The sequence below is a fragment of the Quercus lobata genome, chromosome 6 (genome assembly GCF_001633185.2).
Source record: "Quercus lobata isolate SW786 chromosome 6, ValleyOak3.0 Primary Assembly, whole genome shotgun sequence".
Classification (NCBI taxonomy): domain Eukaryota; kingdom Viridiplantae; phylum Streptophyta; class Magnoliopsida; order Fagales; family Fagaceae; genus Quercus; species Quercus lobata.
The window spans coordinates 1793892-1813563 of NC_044909.1; the positions used below are offsets into that span (position 1 = coordinate 1793892).

At 34.7% G+C, this 19672-nt stretch overlaps 1 protein-coding gene and 2 non-coding genes across 3 annotated transcripts; all 3 read left to right on the top strand.

Annotated features, from left to right (window-relative positions):
- The first annotated feature begins 1530 nt into the window (after nt 1–1530).
- LOC115950530 lies at nt 1531–3805 on the top strand. The gene has a single exon (XM_031067721.1). It carries the CDS (start codon nt 1632–1634, stop codon nt 3711–3713), a length of 2082 nt encoding a protein of 693 aa, XP_030923581.1. The 5' UTR covers nt 1531–1631; the 3' UTR covers nt 3714–3805.
- Nucleotides 3806–15742: 11937 nt separating this feature from the next.
- On the top strand, nt 15743–15938 carry LOC115951086. Its single transcript, XR_004083222.1, has one exon. It is a non-coding gene; the product is annotated as a U2 spliceosomal RNA (small nuclear RNA).
- Nucleotides 15939–19313: 3375 nt separating this feature from the next.
- LOC115951084 lies at nt 19314–19509 on the top strand. Its single transcript, XR_004083220.1, has one exon. It is a non-coding gene; the product is annotated as a U2 spliceosomal RNA (small nuclear RNA).
- The last annotated feature ends 163 nt before the right edge of the window (nt 19510–19672 follow it).

Consider the following 19672-nt stretch of genomic DNA (forward strand, 5'->3'; position numbering starts at 1 on the left):
AAAAGCTGGAGAGTATGGCTCTGTCAGGTGCAGAGTATTGAATGGCAGTAAGGGCAGCTTTCCTTGATCGTTACACTTTCCAGCATACCCTTTTCTATTGGCACAGATATTTTAGATTTTTTCTCAAGTTGTTTCTATACCATTTTTGGTCTTTCTTCTTGTGAGATCTCGGACATGCCGAGGACTGAATCATCCTCGGCTGTGTCCCAAGGCTATTTCGTACTTGTATTGCCGAGCCCGGGCCATCACCTTCCTCGGCTTGGGCCTTTGGACCCCAACGAGTAAATGGGCTTGGTCCACAAATTATTGGGCCCCACAATATATATTTAAAAATCTCATAAAATAGAACATTGAGCCGATCGAAAAACTCCAAAAGGCGCACTTCTTCAAATACGCTTCGCACACTTTTACCAACAGTGCTTTGATTGCCTCCCTTCCTCTAAATACTTAAAGCAACTATGTGCTTCAGTACGAAGTACCCAGAAGAAAATGAGTTCAAAATTAAGGAAGTTAATATCATATTGGAGATTATATTGATTTAATCAGCAGTAAAATATATTCGGATACTAGTAAATATCGGTGTACTGTTTCGAGTTTACCGTTATATATATTATTTATATATTTATTAGTCAAATTTTATATAATTTATTAACAAAACTTAATAGTCTTTTAAAATGTATGAAGATCTAGCCCTGTTTGATAGCTTAGTTTGAACACAATTTTGAGCATTTTAAACAACATTATATATATTTTTACACACATTTTCATCAACACATATATAAAAAACACTCAAACAATATTACTCAATCTCCTCTAATAAACACCCCTAATCACTACTGCTAACATTTTTTTTTTTTTTTTTTTTTTGAGAATCTAATCACTACTACTAACTAGTTTGCTACATCTCAATAATGTTTCCATCTTTTTAATAAAATGATAATATAATAATAATAGAAGTACCAAGCCGTGTGATGTCAAAAAGACAAAATTTGAAAAAGTTAACTTCAGTTTTTACTTTTAGCCCATTTAAACGTCATTCATTCACATTTATTAGGCTATCAGAGGCGGACAAAACAAGAATAATATACAGAGAAGAGAGAACATTTATGCTGGGACAAGGTGAAGAAGAAGCGGCTTTTATGTTGGGACAAAGGTAACGAAGAAGCGGTGGCAGGTTGGCAGTGAGTGATCGGCGCCGGGTTAGTGACTGGAGGATGACAGTGCAAGTGATTAATATAGCAGACAGCCAACATGGCCAGGTTAGTTCCCCAAATGTTCTGAGTGTTGTGAGTTTTGCATCCTTTAAATTTTTGTACCTGGAGGCTGGGTTCTTGAAGTATTTATTGATTTTTGGTTAAGTGATCTGATTGGTTTGGGTTTGGGTTTTTCTCAAGTTGGTTCGACAGCCAAAATGGGCCAACTATCAAGCCCTCCCCGATAACCCAACTGTAAAAAATTGAGGTGCATTCGGTTTCATCTGATGGATCAATTAGCATCGGTGAGTTCATACTAAAGCCCACCAAACCCAGTATATAAGCACTCCTGGCGTAAACCCTATTCACAATTACAAATTCATAATCAAACTACGTCTTTCTCTCTCTCTCAAATCTCCATCAAAAATCTCAGTCCCAATGGCGTCAGATTCCCTCCTTCTCGGCCCACCCCAGATCAACACCAAAAGCATCACCACTACCGCCATCGAGTCCTCAGTAGAAACCCTAAATCTTTCAACCCAAGAACCCACACTCGGCTTCACAGAAAACTGTTCGTTAACCTACGAAGCGACAGGAAACCCATGTTTAGATTTCTTTTTCCACGTTGTCCCCTCCACACCATCCTATGAAACCGTCGAGCGAGTCCAAAAAGCCTGGGCCTACCACCCTCTCACCACACTCAAACTCATCTGTAACCTCCGTGGCGTACGTGGCACTGGCAAATCCGACAAGCAACGGTTCTATACGGCGGCGCTTTGGCTCCATAAACACCACCCTAAAACCCTAGCCCTCAATGCTAGATCCTTCGCTGACTTCGGTTACTTCAAAGACCTCCTGGAAATTCTTTACCTAATTCTCGAAGGCGAGTCGGCACGCGAAATCGCCAAAAGAGAATGGGACCAGAGAAAAGCAGCCATGGGCATAGGCAGAAGAATGCAAGGCAGGGGGAGAGTCACAGGCAGAATGCGTTCTCTCGCGAGAAAACACCTCGCAAATATGAAAAAAACCGAGAAGAATAAGAACAAGAATAAGAAGACTTCAAAGTTGCCCAAGGAGTTGAGGGTTAAGCAGAATATCGCTAAAGTCAATCTCGAAAGAGAGCACGCAAGGACGATGAGGAAAGAACGGGTCTTGGCCATGGCCAAGAAAGCTTTCGAGAGGTATAACCGAGATCCGGATTATCGGTTCTTGCATGACGCTGTTTCCGATGTTTTTGCTGACATGTTGAAGGCTGATATGCAAGCTTTGAATGAAGGAAAGCATAGAGATATCAGTCTTGCAGCGAAATGGTGCCCTACGATTGACTCGGCCTACGACAAGTCCTTGTTGATATGCGAAAGCATTGCTAAACGGGTTTTCCCTAAAGAGTCTGACCCGGAATATCAAACCCTAGAAGATGCTCACTATGCTTATAGAGTCCGAGATAGGTTGAGAAAGCAAGTTTTGGTCCCACTCCATAAGGTTCTGGAACTCCCCGAAGTGTATATGAGTGCAAATATGTGGGAAACCTTGCCTTACAACCGTGTACCTTCGGTGGCAATGAAGAATTACAAGGAACTCTTTCTGAAACACGACAACAAGCGATTCCAGGAGTACCTCGAAAGCGTGAAGCATGGTGAGGCAACAATCGCGGCGGGTGCGTTGCTCCCACATGAGATTATCGCTTCGTTGAATGACGGCGATGGAGGACAGGTGGCGGAGCTTCAGTGGAAGAGAATGGTGGATGACTTGTTGAAGAAGGGCAAGCTGAGTAACTGCATTGCGGTTTGTGACGTGTCGGGGAGTATGAATGGTCAACCTATGAATGTTTGTGTGGCTCTAGGGTTGATGATCTCGGAGCTTAGTGAGGACCCATGGAAAGGTCAAGTGATAACTTTTGACACCAACCCTACCATTCAAATGGTTCAAGGAGATAGCCTGAGTGAAAAGACTCAGTTTATTAGAAATATGCAGTGGGGTGGGAGCACCAACTTTCAGGCTGTGTTTGATCAGATTCTGGATGTGGCTGTTCAAGCAGACTTGACTGAGGACCAACTTATACAAAAAGTGTTTGTTTTCAGTGATATGGAGTTTGACCAAGCATCCGGGCATTATGAGTATGGTGGTTATTACGGTATGGATGATGATTCTTCGGATATGGATAGTGACGAGTCGGAGAGCGATGTGAATGAGAGGAGTCAGAGGCGGAATGAGGCTAGACAACAGCGAGAGAGAGAGGCTAGGCTGAGGAGGTCAGGGTGGGAAACTGACTATGAGGTTATACAGAGAAAGTTTAGGGAGAAGGGGTACAATAAGGTGCCTGAGATTGTGTTTTGGAACCTTAGGAACTCTAAGGCCACTCCTGTTCCATCCGATCAGAGTGGGGTGGCTCTGGTGAGTGGGTTTTCTAAGAATTTGGTCAAGTTGTTCTTGGAAAATGGTGGGATTATCAACCCTGTTGCTGTCATGCATGAAGCTATCTCTAGAGAGATGTACCAGAAGCTTGCAATCTATGATTAATGTCCATGACTTTTTTAGGAGCTTTTTTAAGTAGTAGTTGTTCATGTTAATTTTCCTATTTTCATCTTTAATGAAATAAATTTTGCAATAATTTTGACTATGGTTCATTGGAATTATCTGTTTATGATTCGGTAATCCCTTTTTGTGATCATTCTTGGCTATGATGTGATTAATTGTTGAATTGCCCGTACGTTCCTTTTAAATATGCAGTAGCTTATTCATTGCTGGATTTGCTTGTTAGATGTTTGACTTTCTTGAGACTAAATTATATTTCTGATCAGTCTATTTTAAAACTGGACTAAGAAATTCTGATGATTTTTGGTTATGTTCATTTGGTTGTGGAAAGGAATTATGGAGATATCTTGTGCTAGATTACAAAGTTGCAACAGGTGACACAACTGATGGTGGCCTTGCCATTGACTATTGAGAAGAAAAGGTTTTTTTTTGTCTTACGTCAGTGGATTGATTGGTTTAATGGTGTCAAGTTGTAGTTATACTTAAGCCGGGCGTTTTCTTTTTTGTTCCTGCTGGATGATAACATATTATTTGGAGAAAATCCTTTGTTACTTCATTTATGAAAATCTACAGCCAAAGGTTAGTAATTTCTTCTTTTGCTAGAAATTCTTGAAAAGAAGTTTCATATATATGTGGCTGGGGCAGATTTTGAATATATATATATGTTATTCAAGAAGAAAATTACAGCTTCAATTGTATATAATGTTTGGCTTATAAGGAATTGAGAGTCATCTGTTGAAGGAATTATTTTCAACTTTCTCTTAGATCTTCTGATTGATTTGCTTGTATTTTTTTTAAAGGTGCTTTATGCACATCAACGTGAGCATAGAGTAGCCCTACTCATGTTCAATAAAAATTCTATTACTTATCAAAAACAAAACATAACTGAGTTGGAACAATCATTAGCAGCTAAGTATGGTCATAACTAAACATGAAAGAGAAAGGGGGGGGGGGTGGAGGGAGGTGCCTTATAGGATCAGTACTGGGTTCTGGTCTCACCTAAGTAGGGTCCTAAGATGAATGATTTGGATATTCTATTTTACAAATTTATCCACGAATAAATAAGCACACAGATTATATAACTGTTTTTATAACGAACAATAAGTTGTACAGTCAATTACAGAACCATGTTTCACAAAATGATAATAATATTAACTTTATATTATTGATTTCTGTCAAATAAAAAATAGTGGAATAGGAAGCACAACATTCTTCTACCATATTAGTAGTGTATACACCTCCTCACGTTATTACCTAATTCCATATAATCAAGAGCTTTGTAGCTTAGTTGCATTGCTCAGTTCTCCCATGAAGGAGAACTTGGGTTTGAATCAGAACCAGGATTTGAATCTTTCTCACCACTTCATTTAAGAAACACGCAAAAAAAAAAAAAAAAAAAAAAAAAACACTAATTGCACATAACAAGGGAAAGGCTACCATAATATTAAACTTCACATTCTTATACATTAAAAATTTGCATGGAATTTGCAGTTATCAGTGGCTTCCACCATATTACACTATTTTTTTTATCTTACAAAGCCACCAATTCATTATACCAATGAGTGCACAGGCAAACTCATTATACATATTATTTGGAGAAAATCCTTTGTTACTTCATTTATGAAAATCTACAGCCAAAGGTTAGTAATTTCTTCTTTTGCTAGAAATTCTTTTGGTTTTTTTTTGATACACTTTTGCTAGAAATTCTTGAAAAGAAGTTTCATATATATGTGGCTGGGGCAGATTTTGAATATATATGTTATTCAAGAAGAAAATTACAGCTTCAATTATATATAATGTTTGGTTTATAAGGAAGTGAGAGTCATCTGTTGAAGGAATTAGGGACGAGATTAAAACTGTCAAAAAGATGAATGCATTATGAGGACAACAAATTGAACTTGCCTACATTGCAATATTATCATAGGAGGTAGCTCAAACTATACTATTCTTGCCTTAAACAAATTGTTTTATATTTTGCTTCTTTTGTGACCTTCACAATTTTGCTGATCACTTACATTGTTGCTGTTGGTTCATTAGATTCTAATTTAATTGATCCTTCTTGTGATCAATTCCATTGCTTTACGTTCAGTACAGTCTGTATTAACAAAAGTTTATTTTTTTAGAAGAATAAAAGTTTATTACATATGGATACTTTTTTTTTGGAGAAAAAAGAGAAGGTGTTTACTTTAAACTTAAGGACAAAACTTATATACAATACCTTAGGTGTTGTTTCTTAGGTTCCTCTTTTAAGATTTTATTATGTGGCTACTTAACTTAAAAATACACTTCCATTAATGTGAAAAAAGCCACATGATAGAATCTTAAGAGAAACCTAAGGAATAACACTTAAGTACTGTACCTAAGTCTTGCTCTAAACTTAAATACTTATTACCTTATTTACAATTTTTTTTTTAACTTTATCCAAAAACATTTTTGGTAAATCTGTATGAACAATAATTATCTAAAAAGTCACGTGTAAAGAGAAAGATTCTGTTGTTGAATATGTTGCTGTTTTTTTTACAAGTATTATGTGTTTTTTTTTTTTTTTTTTTTTTTACACAGTAATATAATTTAAATTAAAAATTTACATACCAAAATAGTATTTTACTCTAACAAAAACATCATTCAAATGCATACTTAAGCTATTTTTATATGTGATTCAACTTTGTTTTATGTGTTATATATATATATATATATATATATTCTCTTTTCTTCTTTTATAGAATTATTGAATTATGAACTTAAGGATTCATGTATGATTTAGCTCATTTTTTATTATTATATTTGAGTGTTTTCTTTGTTATTTTATTTGTATAGAGAGAAAATAAAGATTAGAAGATATTTTAAAGTTTTCTTTTTAAATGTGAAGAAAATATGGTTCATACCATATTGATATGACTTATCAAAGACCAATAGTAAGAGTTACTTATCAAAGCTTTGAGAAGTGAAGAGGAGTTTCTTTGTTTTCTAGGAATTTGCTTTCCTCTGCAAAATTGTCTATAAATACCTTCAACTATATTTATTTTTTTAGGGTAAATTCCATTTATATTTCCTGAGGTTCGGACTAATGCAAACTAAGTTCAAAACTTTTTAAAACTAACCAATTTGGTCCCTAAAGCCAATTTAGTCCATAAAACAGTTGAGAAAAAATAACTAACTGTTTTTAGGGACTAAGTTATATTTCTGATCAGTCTATTTTAAAACTAGACTAAGAAATTCTGATGATTTTTGGTTATGTTCATTTGGTTGTGGAAAGGAATTATGGAGATATCATGTGCTAGATTACAAATTTGCAACAGGTGACACAACTGATGGTGGCCTTGCCATTGACTATTGAGAAGAAATGGTTTTTTTGGCTTACGTCAGTGGATGGATTGGTTTAATGGTGTCAAGTTGTAGTTTTACTTAAGCCGGGCGTTTTCTTTTTTGTTCCTGCTGGATGATAACATATTATTTGGAGAAAATCCTTTGTTACTTCATTTATGAAAATCTACAGCCAAAGGTTAGTAATTTCTTCTTTTGCTAGATTTTTTTTTTTTTGGGTTTTGATACACTTTTGCTTGAAATTCTTCATATATACGTGGCTGGGGCAGATTTTGAATATATATGTTATTCAAGAAGAAAATGACAGCTTCAATTATATATAATGTTTGGCTTATAAGGAATTGAGAGTCATCTGTTGAAGGAATTAGGGATGAGATTAAAAACTGTCAAAAAGATGAATGCATTATGAGGACAACAAATTGTACTTGCCTACTTTGCAATATTATCATAGGAGGTAGCTCTCTCTCACCAGTTCTCGAACCTATGGACCTGATACTTGGTATAAGTATCAAATTAACCCAATGAGCTTCTAAGAGAACCGGTCATAGGAGGTAGCTCAAACCATATTATTCTTGCCTTAAACAAATTGTTTTATATTTTGCTTCTTTTGTGACCTTCACAATTTTGCTGATCACTTACATTGTTGTTGTTGGTTCATTAGATTCTAATTTAATTGATCCTTCTTGTGATCAATTCCATGGCTTTACGTTCAGTACAGTCTGTACTAACAAGGACTTGTACTGTTAATTTGCATATATTAATCGTGTAATTGTTCCATGTCAAAAAAATAGTGTAATACTTTCCACTTGAATGCAAAACTAATGAATCTTGAAGTTATAGTAATTGGCTATTTTATTTTCGCTGGGTGTCACTTCATTGTATACTTTTCTAAAAAAAATAAAAATTCTTTTACCACTAAAAAATGTAATGAAAGATATGTAGTTTATATTCTTCCAGCAAGTAATGTTACAGGGATGGATAATAAATTTTTTTGAATTTGTAACTGCTAGTTTCTATTCATCTGATGTTGCTAGTTTTCTTAAGATACCAAGTGTTATTTTGTTGTCTTACTCTATAGCTCTTTGAGTTAATGATGATTTATAATGGCTTTGTGATATACTGATAGTCATATTGTTTACTACAATTAGGGATCCAAGGTTCCCATATTTAGGATTAGAGCATTCGCATTGGGTCTGTGAAATGCCAAATGTAAGGAAAATTTGGCATTTCGGGCTCAAAATTGCTCAGCATCCGAAATTGTATATGTAAACTATTGTAAAAAAATTTGCAATTGTGCTACAATGCTTTTTGGGCCCGAAATTTTACACTGTTAGAATTGCACTGTAGCACAATTGCAAATTTTTTTGCAATAGTGTACATAGACAATTTCGGATGCTGAGCAATTTTGGGCCCGAAATTTTGCACTGTAGCAATTGCTTAGCAATTTTGCACTGTAGCTCAATTGTAAAAATAAAAATATTATTTTATTCATTTTCTCTCTCATCTACTCTAACTCTCCCACTCTCTCAACTTTGTCCTCCTCGTCTCTCTCTCTTTTAGATTTCTCCCTCTCCCTTTCCTCTCTCTCAGTGCTATTTGCTCTGATGGGTTCGATGTGGCTTCAATGGGTTTGCTCCAATGTGGGTGTGGTTTGCTCCGATCGGTGTATCATGGGTCAGGTGGTGGATCGGGGTGGTGGGCCATGGGTTATGGGTTATGGGTTTTGGATTTGGGTTGATCTGGGCGTGACAGAGCTGGGTGTTGATCTGGGTTGATCTGGGCGTGGATTGGAGATTTTGGATTTGGGTGTTGATTTTTGAATGGGGGTTGGTGTGACGGAGCTGGGTGTTGATTTTGGGTTTGAGGTTGGTGTGGATCGGCAGAGATCGAAGATCGTGGTGGTGGTGTGGGTTTGGGTCAATGATCGGGTCACAGAAGAGGAAGATCTCAATGGTGGTGGGAAAGGCTTGTTCTTGTAGTTGGGGTTTTGGGTTGAAGTGATTGATCTCGGTGAAGACGGTGATGAATCCTGAGGATGAAGAAGAAGAAGAAGGGTTTTGTTGGTTAACGGGTTTTGGTGTCATGGTGGTTGTTGTGTGGTGGTGACTGGGTTGCTGTGTGGAGGTGGTGTGGTTGAGAGGGTGGTTGTTGTGTGGATGGTGTATTGAGTTTTGACCACTAGTTGAGAAAGAGGAAGGGAGACAAAAATGAGAGAGAGAATAAAATATATTTTATTGTATAATTTATATTATTTTCATGTGTAGTATAGTAAAATAAAAGTTGGGATGCTGAGTGTATTATAAAATGATATTGTATAATTGATAAAGTGACTTTTTGAGATGGTAAAATAGAATAGTATGAAGATATGGGATGTGAATGCTCTCAGTAGTTTCTCTTGTTCTAGGCAACCTCACAATTTATCCCAAAGGTGCATCAGTTTGATTGTAACTATTATCCTGCACTCTCAATCCCTCTTGCATTGATTAGATTAGATTAGTTTATGGGAATTAGTTTAACTAGAAAAAGGTCAAGTTAGAAGTACGGATGTGCTTTCTTGATGTGGCATTCTGTTAGTAAAAAAATCAAAAATTTTGGCATTGATTCATTTTATCGGGCCATTTGACTCATTGAGGTCCACATTCCTGTAGAGAAGGAAGAAAATGTCTCGCCAGGTATATATGTGAGGAGTGCAAATGTGCTGTCGATACTATAATGCACGCACAGAAGAAATATGGCTATGTAGAGAACACAAGAATCTTCCCCATGGGAATAGAACACTGTTTCATCTTCTCTTTCGTTGTTTCTTTTGGATCTGTCATTTTGAGTAGACAGAAATTATATTTTGGATAAGGGTATCCAAAATTTTCTCTTGTACATCCTGCAAGTGTTCTTTAGGACGTTATTTCCCTTAATTTCTCTTGTTATTATCTCTATTTTCTGGTAGAAAAGATTTAATTAATTGAAAACAGATGTTGGTTTAAAGTTATCTGCACAATGATACAAACAGGACACACCTTTCTATGTTTTGAAGAAGGATCCTAATTGTCTATCATATGCATGTAGCATCTGATAGTTTTGTGGTATAAAATTTTCATTTAAGACAACGTGGTGGCAAGAATGAGGGAAGGCAGAGTACATACAGAGAAAGGTGAACTGATAATCAAGTCATATGACAAATTTTAAGTCATCTGGACAATGCATTAACGATTAGGAAGCTTTGACAGAACAAGCCATTGCAAGTGAAGAGTACGCAAATACACTTATAGACATAATAATTTTATTATTTAAACTTATATCCTTTGGTGTGCCTTATATCATTACTCTGTATGCTGAATGTCGCCATGGTTCATCGTGGATGTGTCACCTAATGTTTTCACACTGCTTAGTTTTTTTTTTGGAAGTTTATGGTTATCAAGCACTTTCTTTTCTTTTTTTCCAATTTTGAGAAGAAGGTAAGTGGGTTATCATGCACTTGTTAGCTTGTCTTATATATTATCAAATGATTTTTATTGTTCAGAAAAGTGTGGAAGTCAGAACTCAGTAGGGATGTTAAACTACATTTTTTCCTGTGTTTTTCAGTCACGAACATGCATCTTCTTCAGTTTTCATCTATACCAATAAAGAGTAGGATTCTCCTTGCTAAAATTCAAATGTTAATAGTAAAAAAGTTTACTGTTATAAATTGTTGTGACCGGTTAAAAAATAAAATCCAACATTCTCCTTTGACCTTGAGCTCAGAAATCAGATTCAAAGAGGAAAAGAATAAAAACAAATTGTAAAAAGAAAATCATATAATGCAATGTCTAGATCAATTAAAAAAAATAAAAAATTTAAACGCTGTTACCTAAGTTAATGCCTTTCAACATTTTGTCTGACTACTCAAAAGTTGAAATTGAAGTTCACTCAAGAATCAAGATTTTATGATGTTCTTTATCATAATATTCTATATTCATAAAGTATCATACTTTCATCTTTATGACATAATTGTTGCTTTAATTTTGACTATTTTGTTTCCTTGCAGTTATCAGTTTATGACTCAATGATCCTTTTTTGATCAGTCTTGCTTATAATATGTGACTGTGGAAATGCCCCTTAGTTACTCGTATGTTCCTTTTAATGATGCAGTAACTTTATTATTGGATTTCTTGTTAGATGTTTGATTAGAGTTGTTCTCGATTCAGTGATGTTCTTTCTATTCTGTGGCTGTTTTGGCCCTGTTGATTTTGGCATATGTCCATCTAGTTGTGGAGAAGAATTTGGGAGATGTTACGTCGATTACAACAGGAAACAATGGATGCTGGTGGCCTTGCTATTAAGCAGGAACTTTTTTTCGTCTTACATCTCAAAGCACCATTGGATTGGTTTATTGGTTAAGTTCTAGTATTTAAGATATGTGCTCCTTCTATATTTTTCAGTTTTAGTCCCTGCTGGATAATAACGCAGGCATTTAATTTTGAGAAAAATCCTTGGTTACTTTGTGAAAATTTGCACCAAAGGTTCTTAGTGATTTCTGCTTTGCTAGAAATTTATGTCATGAAATTTGTTATATTATATATATATATATATATATATATATATGTGGCTGAGGACAGATTTTGAACTTAATTTAAATCATGAAAGGAATACATATGTTATTCAGAAGGAAATTTGCATCTTCAGTTTTATAATCTTAGGGTCCATTTGGATACAGCTGAAAACTGAAAATTGAAACTGAAAACTGAAAAACACTGTAAAATGTGTGAATAGTACCGTGAGACCCATTTTTAATGAAAAAGTTGCTGAAAAGTAAAATTTGTGGATCTGTGAACAGTGTATGGTGTGCACTGATTGACTGAAAATTGTTTGACAAGCCAAACTTTGTGGCTACTGTTTATAAATAGTAGCCGTAACAGTAAAATTTGTCCCAAAATGCGTGAAAAAAAGAAAAAAAAAAAGAACAGAAAAATGCAAATGCAAACGCAAACGCAAACGTATAAGCCGGACCCAAACGTACACTTAGTAGAACTCTTTTTGAGCTAATGATGATGCTAATCATACTGAGAACCATATACCATTTTTAATAGTTCAATATAACCTGTATATAATTTACTTCAGGAAGGTAGTCTTGTTTTGCTTTTATATGCTGCTGTTTCATCAAGTTGCAGGATCGGCATGCAGTGAAACTTACCTGTTCTTTGACAGTGACATAAGTATGATTATCTATAAATGTGTCGTTTCTACCCTCAAGGGAAGATTCTGAATTTAATTATTATTTAGCGAAGAACTGTTTTATCTTGATATGAAGATAGTCTAGTGTGAACCCTGAACTGTTTCAGTAATATGCTATTGCTGAAATAATGGTTTATTTTGAATTTTCAATCATTTGACAATATGCTATTTTTACAAGATTTTTTATACTTGTGTGTTGAATTATCAATTATGTCAAATCTATTTAAATTTATCTTTATTAATAATTCCATCATGGACGTTGTACTTTTTTTTAGATGACTAACCTATGTGCAAAACTTAGTCAAATTTTCAATTTCTTTACAATTCTACTAATTGGCAACTGAAGCTCTGATTCTTGTGAGTGACCCTTTAAGAAGAAAGTAATGTGGCATCACTAAGTGCTTTTGAGTACTTTAAAGAAACTGGTGCGACTTCACTTTCACAATTTTGATTCAAAACTAGTCCTTTCAAATGAATTATTGAATTAGTATGGTGGCTGGCACTTGATCTATGGCTGTCCTTTCAGAGCCTCCAACCATAAATTTAGGATGAAATAATAGAAGACATAAATTTAGCATTTAATCAATTAGATGAACATGTGATATGTTTTCATTTGTAGAATATATAGTGGAGCAGGAAGAGTAGGATAGAAGATTTGGACTCAAATGTAATATGTTTTTAAATTGAGAGATGCTACGTCTACAACATTTTTACAACAAATCACAAGTGGTTAGTTATTATTAGTTCAAATTTGAAACTAACACTAGGATTACTTTTTTATCCTAACAATAACAACCAGTAAAACTTGCTACTTAGGATTTGTTGTAAAAATGTTGTAGACATATTATTTCTCTTTTAAATTATTATATAAGTTTAGAGTTGTAGCATTTTTTTTTCTTTCCAAATATAAGTATAATACTTATATTATTAAAACTTGAATTTTAAGGTAATTTTATGAATATTTATTAATTTTATTGCATTTTTTAGGCCCCTATCTCTAATTTCTATTTCTTATTTTGTTTGTATTTTTTAGCCCAAAACTGAAAATACAACCTACAAAAAGAATAAATTTAAGGCTCAATTAGTCCAAAATAGTTTAAATGAACAGAAATGGACTGAATGAATCAGAGTGGATTAAAAAATATAGACGGTGGCCGAATTGGACTGTAGTGAACTAAATGGACAAAGGTGGACTGAGTTGGACCAAGTGGACTGAATGGACTGAGTAGGAATGAAGTGGACGAATTGGACTGAAATCAACCGAATGAGCTAAGGTGGACCGAATTGGACCAATTAGACCGAATAAGACTAGTTTGGACCGAAATAAAGTGAATGTACTGATGTGGACCGAAGTGGAATGAATGGCCAGAATAAACTGAAGTAGAGAAAATGGACCACATTAGACCGAATAAGGCCTAATTGAACTGAAGTGGACTGAATAAGACTGAAGCAGACCAAGTAGACAATGGTAGACTGAATGGACCAAATTAGACTGAATTGGATCAAATGGACGGAATAAGACCAAATAAACCGAATAAGACCGAATTGGACCGAATAATACCAAGTGGATCGAATTGGACCAAGAAGGGTTGCTTTTGCTTCAGCTATAAGAGGATACTAAGGGGCTGTTTGGTTTTTAAAAATCCATCACTCTTCACTCCTCACTCAATTTTCATCACTCATCACTCTATAACTAACCACTTACAATTAAAATACCACAACTTCCTAAGGTGGCATATTTGGCACTTGTTTCCAATTTTGATAACTCAAAAAAATTTACTTTTTGTGGGACCCACGAATTGGTTTGGTGCAGCTTTTACTTCTTATTTCTTTTTCTTCTTTTTCTTCTTTCCTTCAACCCCCAATACCCAAACTCACCGAACCTAGTGAAAATGAATGAAAAAAAAGAAAAGAAAAAAAGAAACCAAACCCAGAAACCCAATGTGAAAAGGAAAGAAAAGAAGAAGAAGAAGAAGAAGAAGAAGAAGAAGAGAAAAATAGAGAAACCAAGCCCAAACCCAGTGTGACAGAAAAAAAAAGAAAAAGAAACCAAACCCAGAAACCCAATGTGAAAAGGAAAGAAAAGAAGAAAAAGAAGAAGAAGAAGAGTAGAAGAATAGAGAAATCAAGCCCAGATCCAGCGTGAAAGAAAAAAAAAAAAAAAAACCAATGTGAAAAGGAAAGAAAAGAAGAAGAAAAAAAAAATAGAAGAAGAAGAAAAAGAAGACCAAACTCAGCGTGAAAGGAAAAAAGAAGAAGAAGACCAGACCAGATTTGACTACTCTCTGACTGTGGGTCTCTCAAATATGTGTGTATTTACTAAAATGTCATCATAACTCTGTTTTCATAACTCAAAAACACCTAAAAGTTGTTTTTAGTTTTCATAACTCATTACTCAAAAATCAGAGAATTAAGTGATGGAAACAAAAGCTGAAAACAAATCCAAACAAACCAAACAGTTGTGGGACCCACCAATTTTGAGTTATAGGTGATGAAAACAGAGTGATGGGTGATGGAAAATACTAAATCCAAACAACCCCTAAACATCAATAAAGCCAGGACTTCTCCCTTATGATTTTGCTTTGTCATCACTGACACTGATGGTTGCAATAAAGTTAACTTTAACAAAAAGGGGTAGGGGAGGTGGGTTCCAACAATTGTCTACAAAATCCCAAGATATTGGATAATCATTATATAATATATATTTTGTTTATTTGTCTAAGTAAGAACAAAGGATGGACAACTTCCCTTTCTGATTGTATTATATAGAATGTTGTTCCTTTTCATTCATATTATACCACAACAATATGCTACGAATAATGTAAAGTTTCTTGCATCTTCTTTTGAGAACTTCAACTTCTCTTGTGATTCAATCATAAGGCTCATCCATCAATGATGAAGTCAAACTGCATATCAAAAAATCTGGAAGGCCAAGGTGAATTGAGTTTTTGTTACTGGTGATCGTCAAATCACTTCATAATATTGAAACTTTCAATCTTTCACTTGTTAAAGAAGAATGTTCCTGTGTCGTGTATAAACTCTAAACCATGTTTCTATATTGAATCTGAAGTAGCCACAATCATCTTGATAATTGTAACACATTGAATGTTGTCATTAGCATCCATCATCCTTGCAATGGTAACAGGCTACATTAATGCAGCAAAAAAATCATCTGTTCTTTTTTTTCTGGACAGCCACTTACGCTGCATCATTTTGATAAACTCGTAAATTATTTATTGTACACAAAGTTTCGATCTGTTTAAGACTCAATAGCCTTATCAGGTTCAATCACAAGAATCGTATCTGTTAATACAAAACTGGTTTAACTTTGAGCTTTGCATTTGACATCTCAGCCAGAAATACAAAATCAGATGTAAAAAAGAAGTGATAGGTTACCGCAGTATTTGTCCCACACTGCCTCGAGAAGAAGAGAACCTTTACGAGTTGGACAATAAAAGATGGCATGTGTAATTGAATTACTCATACCTTTCTCGGCCTTTTGGCTAAGATCAAGTGTAGTATCTGTTCTTATCAGTTTAATATCTTATATGTGGGTCATCGGCCCACACGATATTAAATTTATTTCTTGAGGGGGAGAGCCTACCACAGTAGCTTGCTGCTGGGGCTCTCAAGCGTTGCCCATGCGTTGCACTATTGCTCGGGCCTGGCGCACCCCACCCAATTCTAGTTCAAACATTGATCAACTGGTACATTGGAAGTCCCAGAATCCCTACTCTTCTATTTTCTTAAACAATTGCATTTTTAAAGACGATAATTGTTTTTTAACCCAAGAATTATTGACTTATTTAGATACTCGGACCTTCTCAAAAAAAGATACTCGGAAAAAAGTCATGGCTTATTCACTTGTTGAAATTTGCGCTATGGACTTATGGTTTCATAACCGTTCTTATTCATACAAAGATGGTGGCATGGTTACTATCATTGCCATCACCCACTTTAGAATCTATATAGGTGAAGATCGGTGGAGATTAGTGAGTAGTACTGAAGTGGATACTAGTATTAGAAGGAGAGAGTTGGCATGTTAAACGACTGAAAAAGTATCTAAAAATATCAAATTTAAATATCTGTATTCTGTTAAAGTAAGGAAACATGACATATATGTTTGGAATAGATTCCATTTTGAGAGAGTTGAAAAAACACTCTCTCGTTGAAATGTTCTATACATCTACCCCATCTCAAGGCTTTTCTTTGAATAAAGACTCCATTTTTTCCTCTTTTCAGAAGGTAAATATTTCTCAGAATAAGGAGTGCGAATCAAACTCATGTTTGAATTGAAATTGAGACACTGCTGCAAATTCTTCCCCTCTAAATTAGATGAATTTATATCTGAAGGAGGTTTACAATAAGTTCTATAAAAATTGTCAATTTATCCCTAGGTATTCCAAAAATGTCTACGATCAAGTAAATTGTCTTGACAATTTCTCCCTGCCCTGCCCTGACCCGTCCCACCCCGCGAGAGTTTTTTCTTGCCCTATAAAGGTGGTGGGGCAAGAATGGAGCAAGTTTTTTTTTTCTACACATTCGGGCAGGGTGGGGATGGGTTTAGGCTTTTAGCCCCGCCCCACTCTATTAGTATTGAAAACTTAGTTTGTATTACTAAGTATTTAAATGCATGAATATTAATATTTTTATTTATTTTATTTTATTTTGATATTATCTTGTTAAACACTTTGGATAATATTATTTAGTCCTTATTAAAAATTATTTTGATAATTTAATTGTAGTTTTAAGAATATTTATATTAATGAAACAAGTTTTTTTTTTTTTTTTTTTTTTTTTTTTTTTAATTAATAGCTATGTAGCAAGGTGTGACATTTTAATACGAAGTAAATTTTTTCAACACGGGGTGGGGCCTTGCGGAGCTCCAAGGGGTGAGGATGGGGCAAAGAAATTTGCCCTGCCATGCAAGACAAGGCCAGGATGGGGTAAGACAAAACCATTCAGGGCAGGGTGAAGACTCCTTCCTTCGGCCTCATCTCACCCTATTGTCATCCCTAATTCGAAGATGTTATATGATTATTATATATATTTTTTATTTGTTGAAAAATAAAGGATCGACTATTTCCCTTTCTAATTGCTTTAAGAATGTTTTTCATTTTCATCCATGCTAGTTGCAAACCTACACAAATTAAGGGAAAATGTAATATAATTATTTGATAAGAATATAATGTAAAATTTGTAGGTTAAATAGTGCATGTGTTATTTAAAAGTATTTTCTTTTTTATAAGTTTTATGTAATGGAACATATAATGTATTTTGCATTCAACAACAATACATTGTGGTATATATATAAATGAAGTTGATGTTACTAAAAGGGCTTGTTAAATATTCCATAATCAGTTGACTAATTTGAACATATCAAGAATATTTTTTTTTAAAAAAATGTACACCATCATTCCAACATGTAACATGTTACATTAAGTTTAAATTATTATATACGTTTAGAATTGCAGCTTTTTTTTTTTTCTTTCCAAATAAAAGTATAATGCCTATATTATTGAAACTTGAATTTTAAGATAATCTTTGGAATATTTATTATTTTTATTTCATTTTTAGGGCCCCTATCTCTAATTTATAATGCCTAATTTTTAGCTCAAAACTAAAGAGTTTGGCCCAAAAAATTTTGTGGAAAAAAAAAAAAAAATCAACCCAAAACTAAAAAAGCAACCTTCAAAAAGAATACATTTAAGGCACAATTAGTCCAAAATGGACCGAATAAGACCAAATTGGAGCAAAGTGAACCAAATGGACAGATGTGGATTGAATTGGACCAAGTAGACTGAATGGACCTAAGTAGACCAAATGTGACCATACTGGACTGAATAATACCAAAGTGGACCGAAGTCTACGAAATGGACCGAAAGGACTAAAGTGGATTGAATTGGACTGAAGTGAACCAAATAGACCGAACTGGACTGAAGTGGATAGAATAGGACCGAATAAACCCAAGTGGACGGAATGGACTAAATGGACTGATAAGACAGAACTGGATCGAATGGTTGATATAAGACTGAATGGACCGAAGTAGACCGAATAAGACTAAATTTGGACCGATAAGACCGAATTGGATTGAGTTGATCGAATAAGATCGAATTGGACTAAATGGACCAATTTACCAAAAAAGATTAAATTGGACCAAGTGATTGGACCGAAGTTGAATAAAATGGACCGAATATAACTGAATTGGAGAAAAGTAAAACGAATGGACTGAATTGACCAAAGTAGATCGAATGGACTGAAGTGGACCCAATTAATCGAATGGACCAAAGTAGAGTAGCAACAACAAATACTACGCTTCATTTTTAGATATTATATAAATATAGATTTGTAAGACTTATATGTTGTAAAATTTGTATTATTGTTAATGTGAAACTAATCGATCATGTCACTTTGTAAAATTTTTAGTTAAAAAATGATTTAGTTTAAAACTTTAAATGTTCTTTTTACTTTAGAAATTTTAAATGAAAACATTCATAAAATGCATTATTTAAAAGATATTATTATTTGATTAAAGAAGAATGTTCCTTGTGTCATGTATAAATTAACTCTAAACCATAATGTTTCTATATTAAATCTGCAGAAGCCATAATCATCTTGGGAATCGTAACATATTGAATGTTGTCATTAGCATCCATCATCCTTACAATGGTAACAGGCCACATTTCCTGCCACTAATGCTGCAAAAGTTTCTCTATTATTTTTCTTCTTGTTTTTTGTTCTCTCTCTCTCTCTCTCTCTGTGGACAGTACGCAGCATCATTTTGATAATCTCGTAAATTATTTATTATACATAAAGTTTCGATCTGTTTTAGACTCAATAGCCTAATCAGGGGCTCAATAACAAGAATTGAATCTGTTAATACAAAACTGGTTTAACTTTGAGCTTGTATTTGAAATCTCAGCCAGAAATACAAAATTAGATGTAAAAAAGAAGTGAATATAGGTTACCGCAGTTTTGTCCCACACTGCCTCCAGAAGAGGAAAACCAGGACGAGTTGGGCAATAAAAGATGGCATGTGTGAGAGAAACACTCATACCTTTCTCGGCCTTTTGGCTAAGATCAAGTGTAGTATCTGTTCTTATCAGTTTAATATCTGATATGTGGGTCATCGGCCCACACGATATTAAATTTATTTCTTGAGGGGGAGAGCACACCACAGTAGCTTGCTACTTGGGTTCTTAAGCGTCGCCCATGCGTTGCACTATCGCTCGGGCCTGGCGCACCCCACCCAATTTTAGTTCAAAGCTACACATATTTGCTTTATGTGGATGGCCCAAATTTTCTGTAGCCATTGAGCTTTCTGTATGTTAATGACAGCCTCATCAAAAGTGTAGCATCCAACTATGTCAAATGATCCATGTAGAGTGCATCTGCATCCTTCGAGTCTTTAT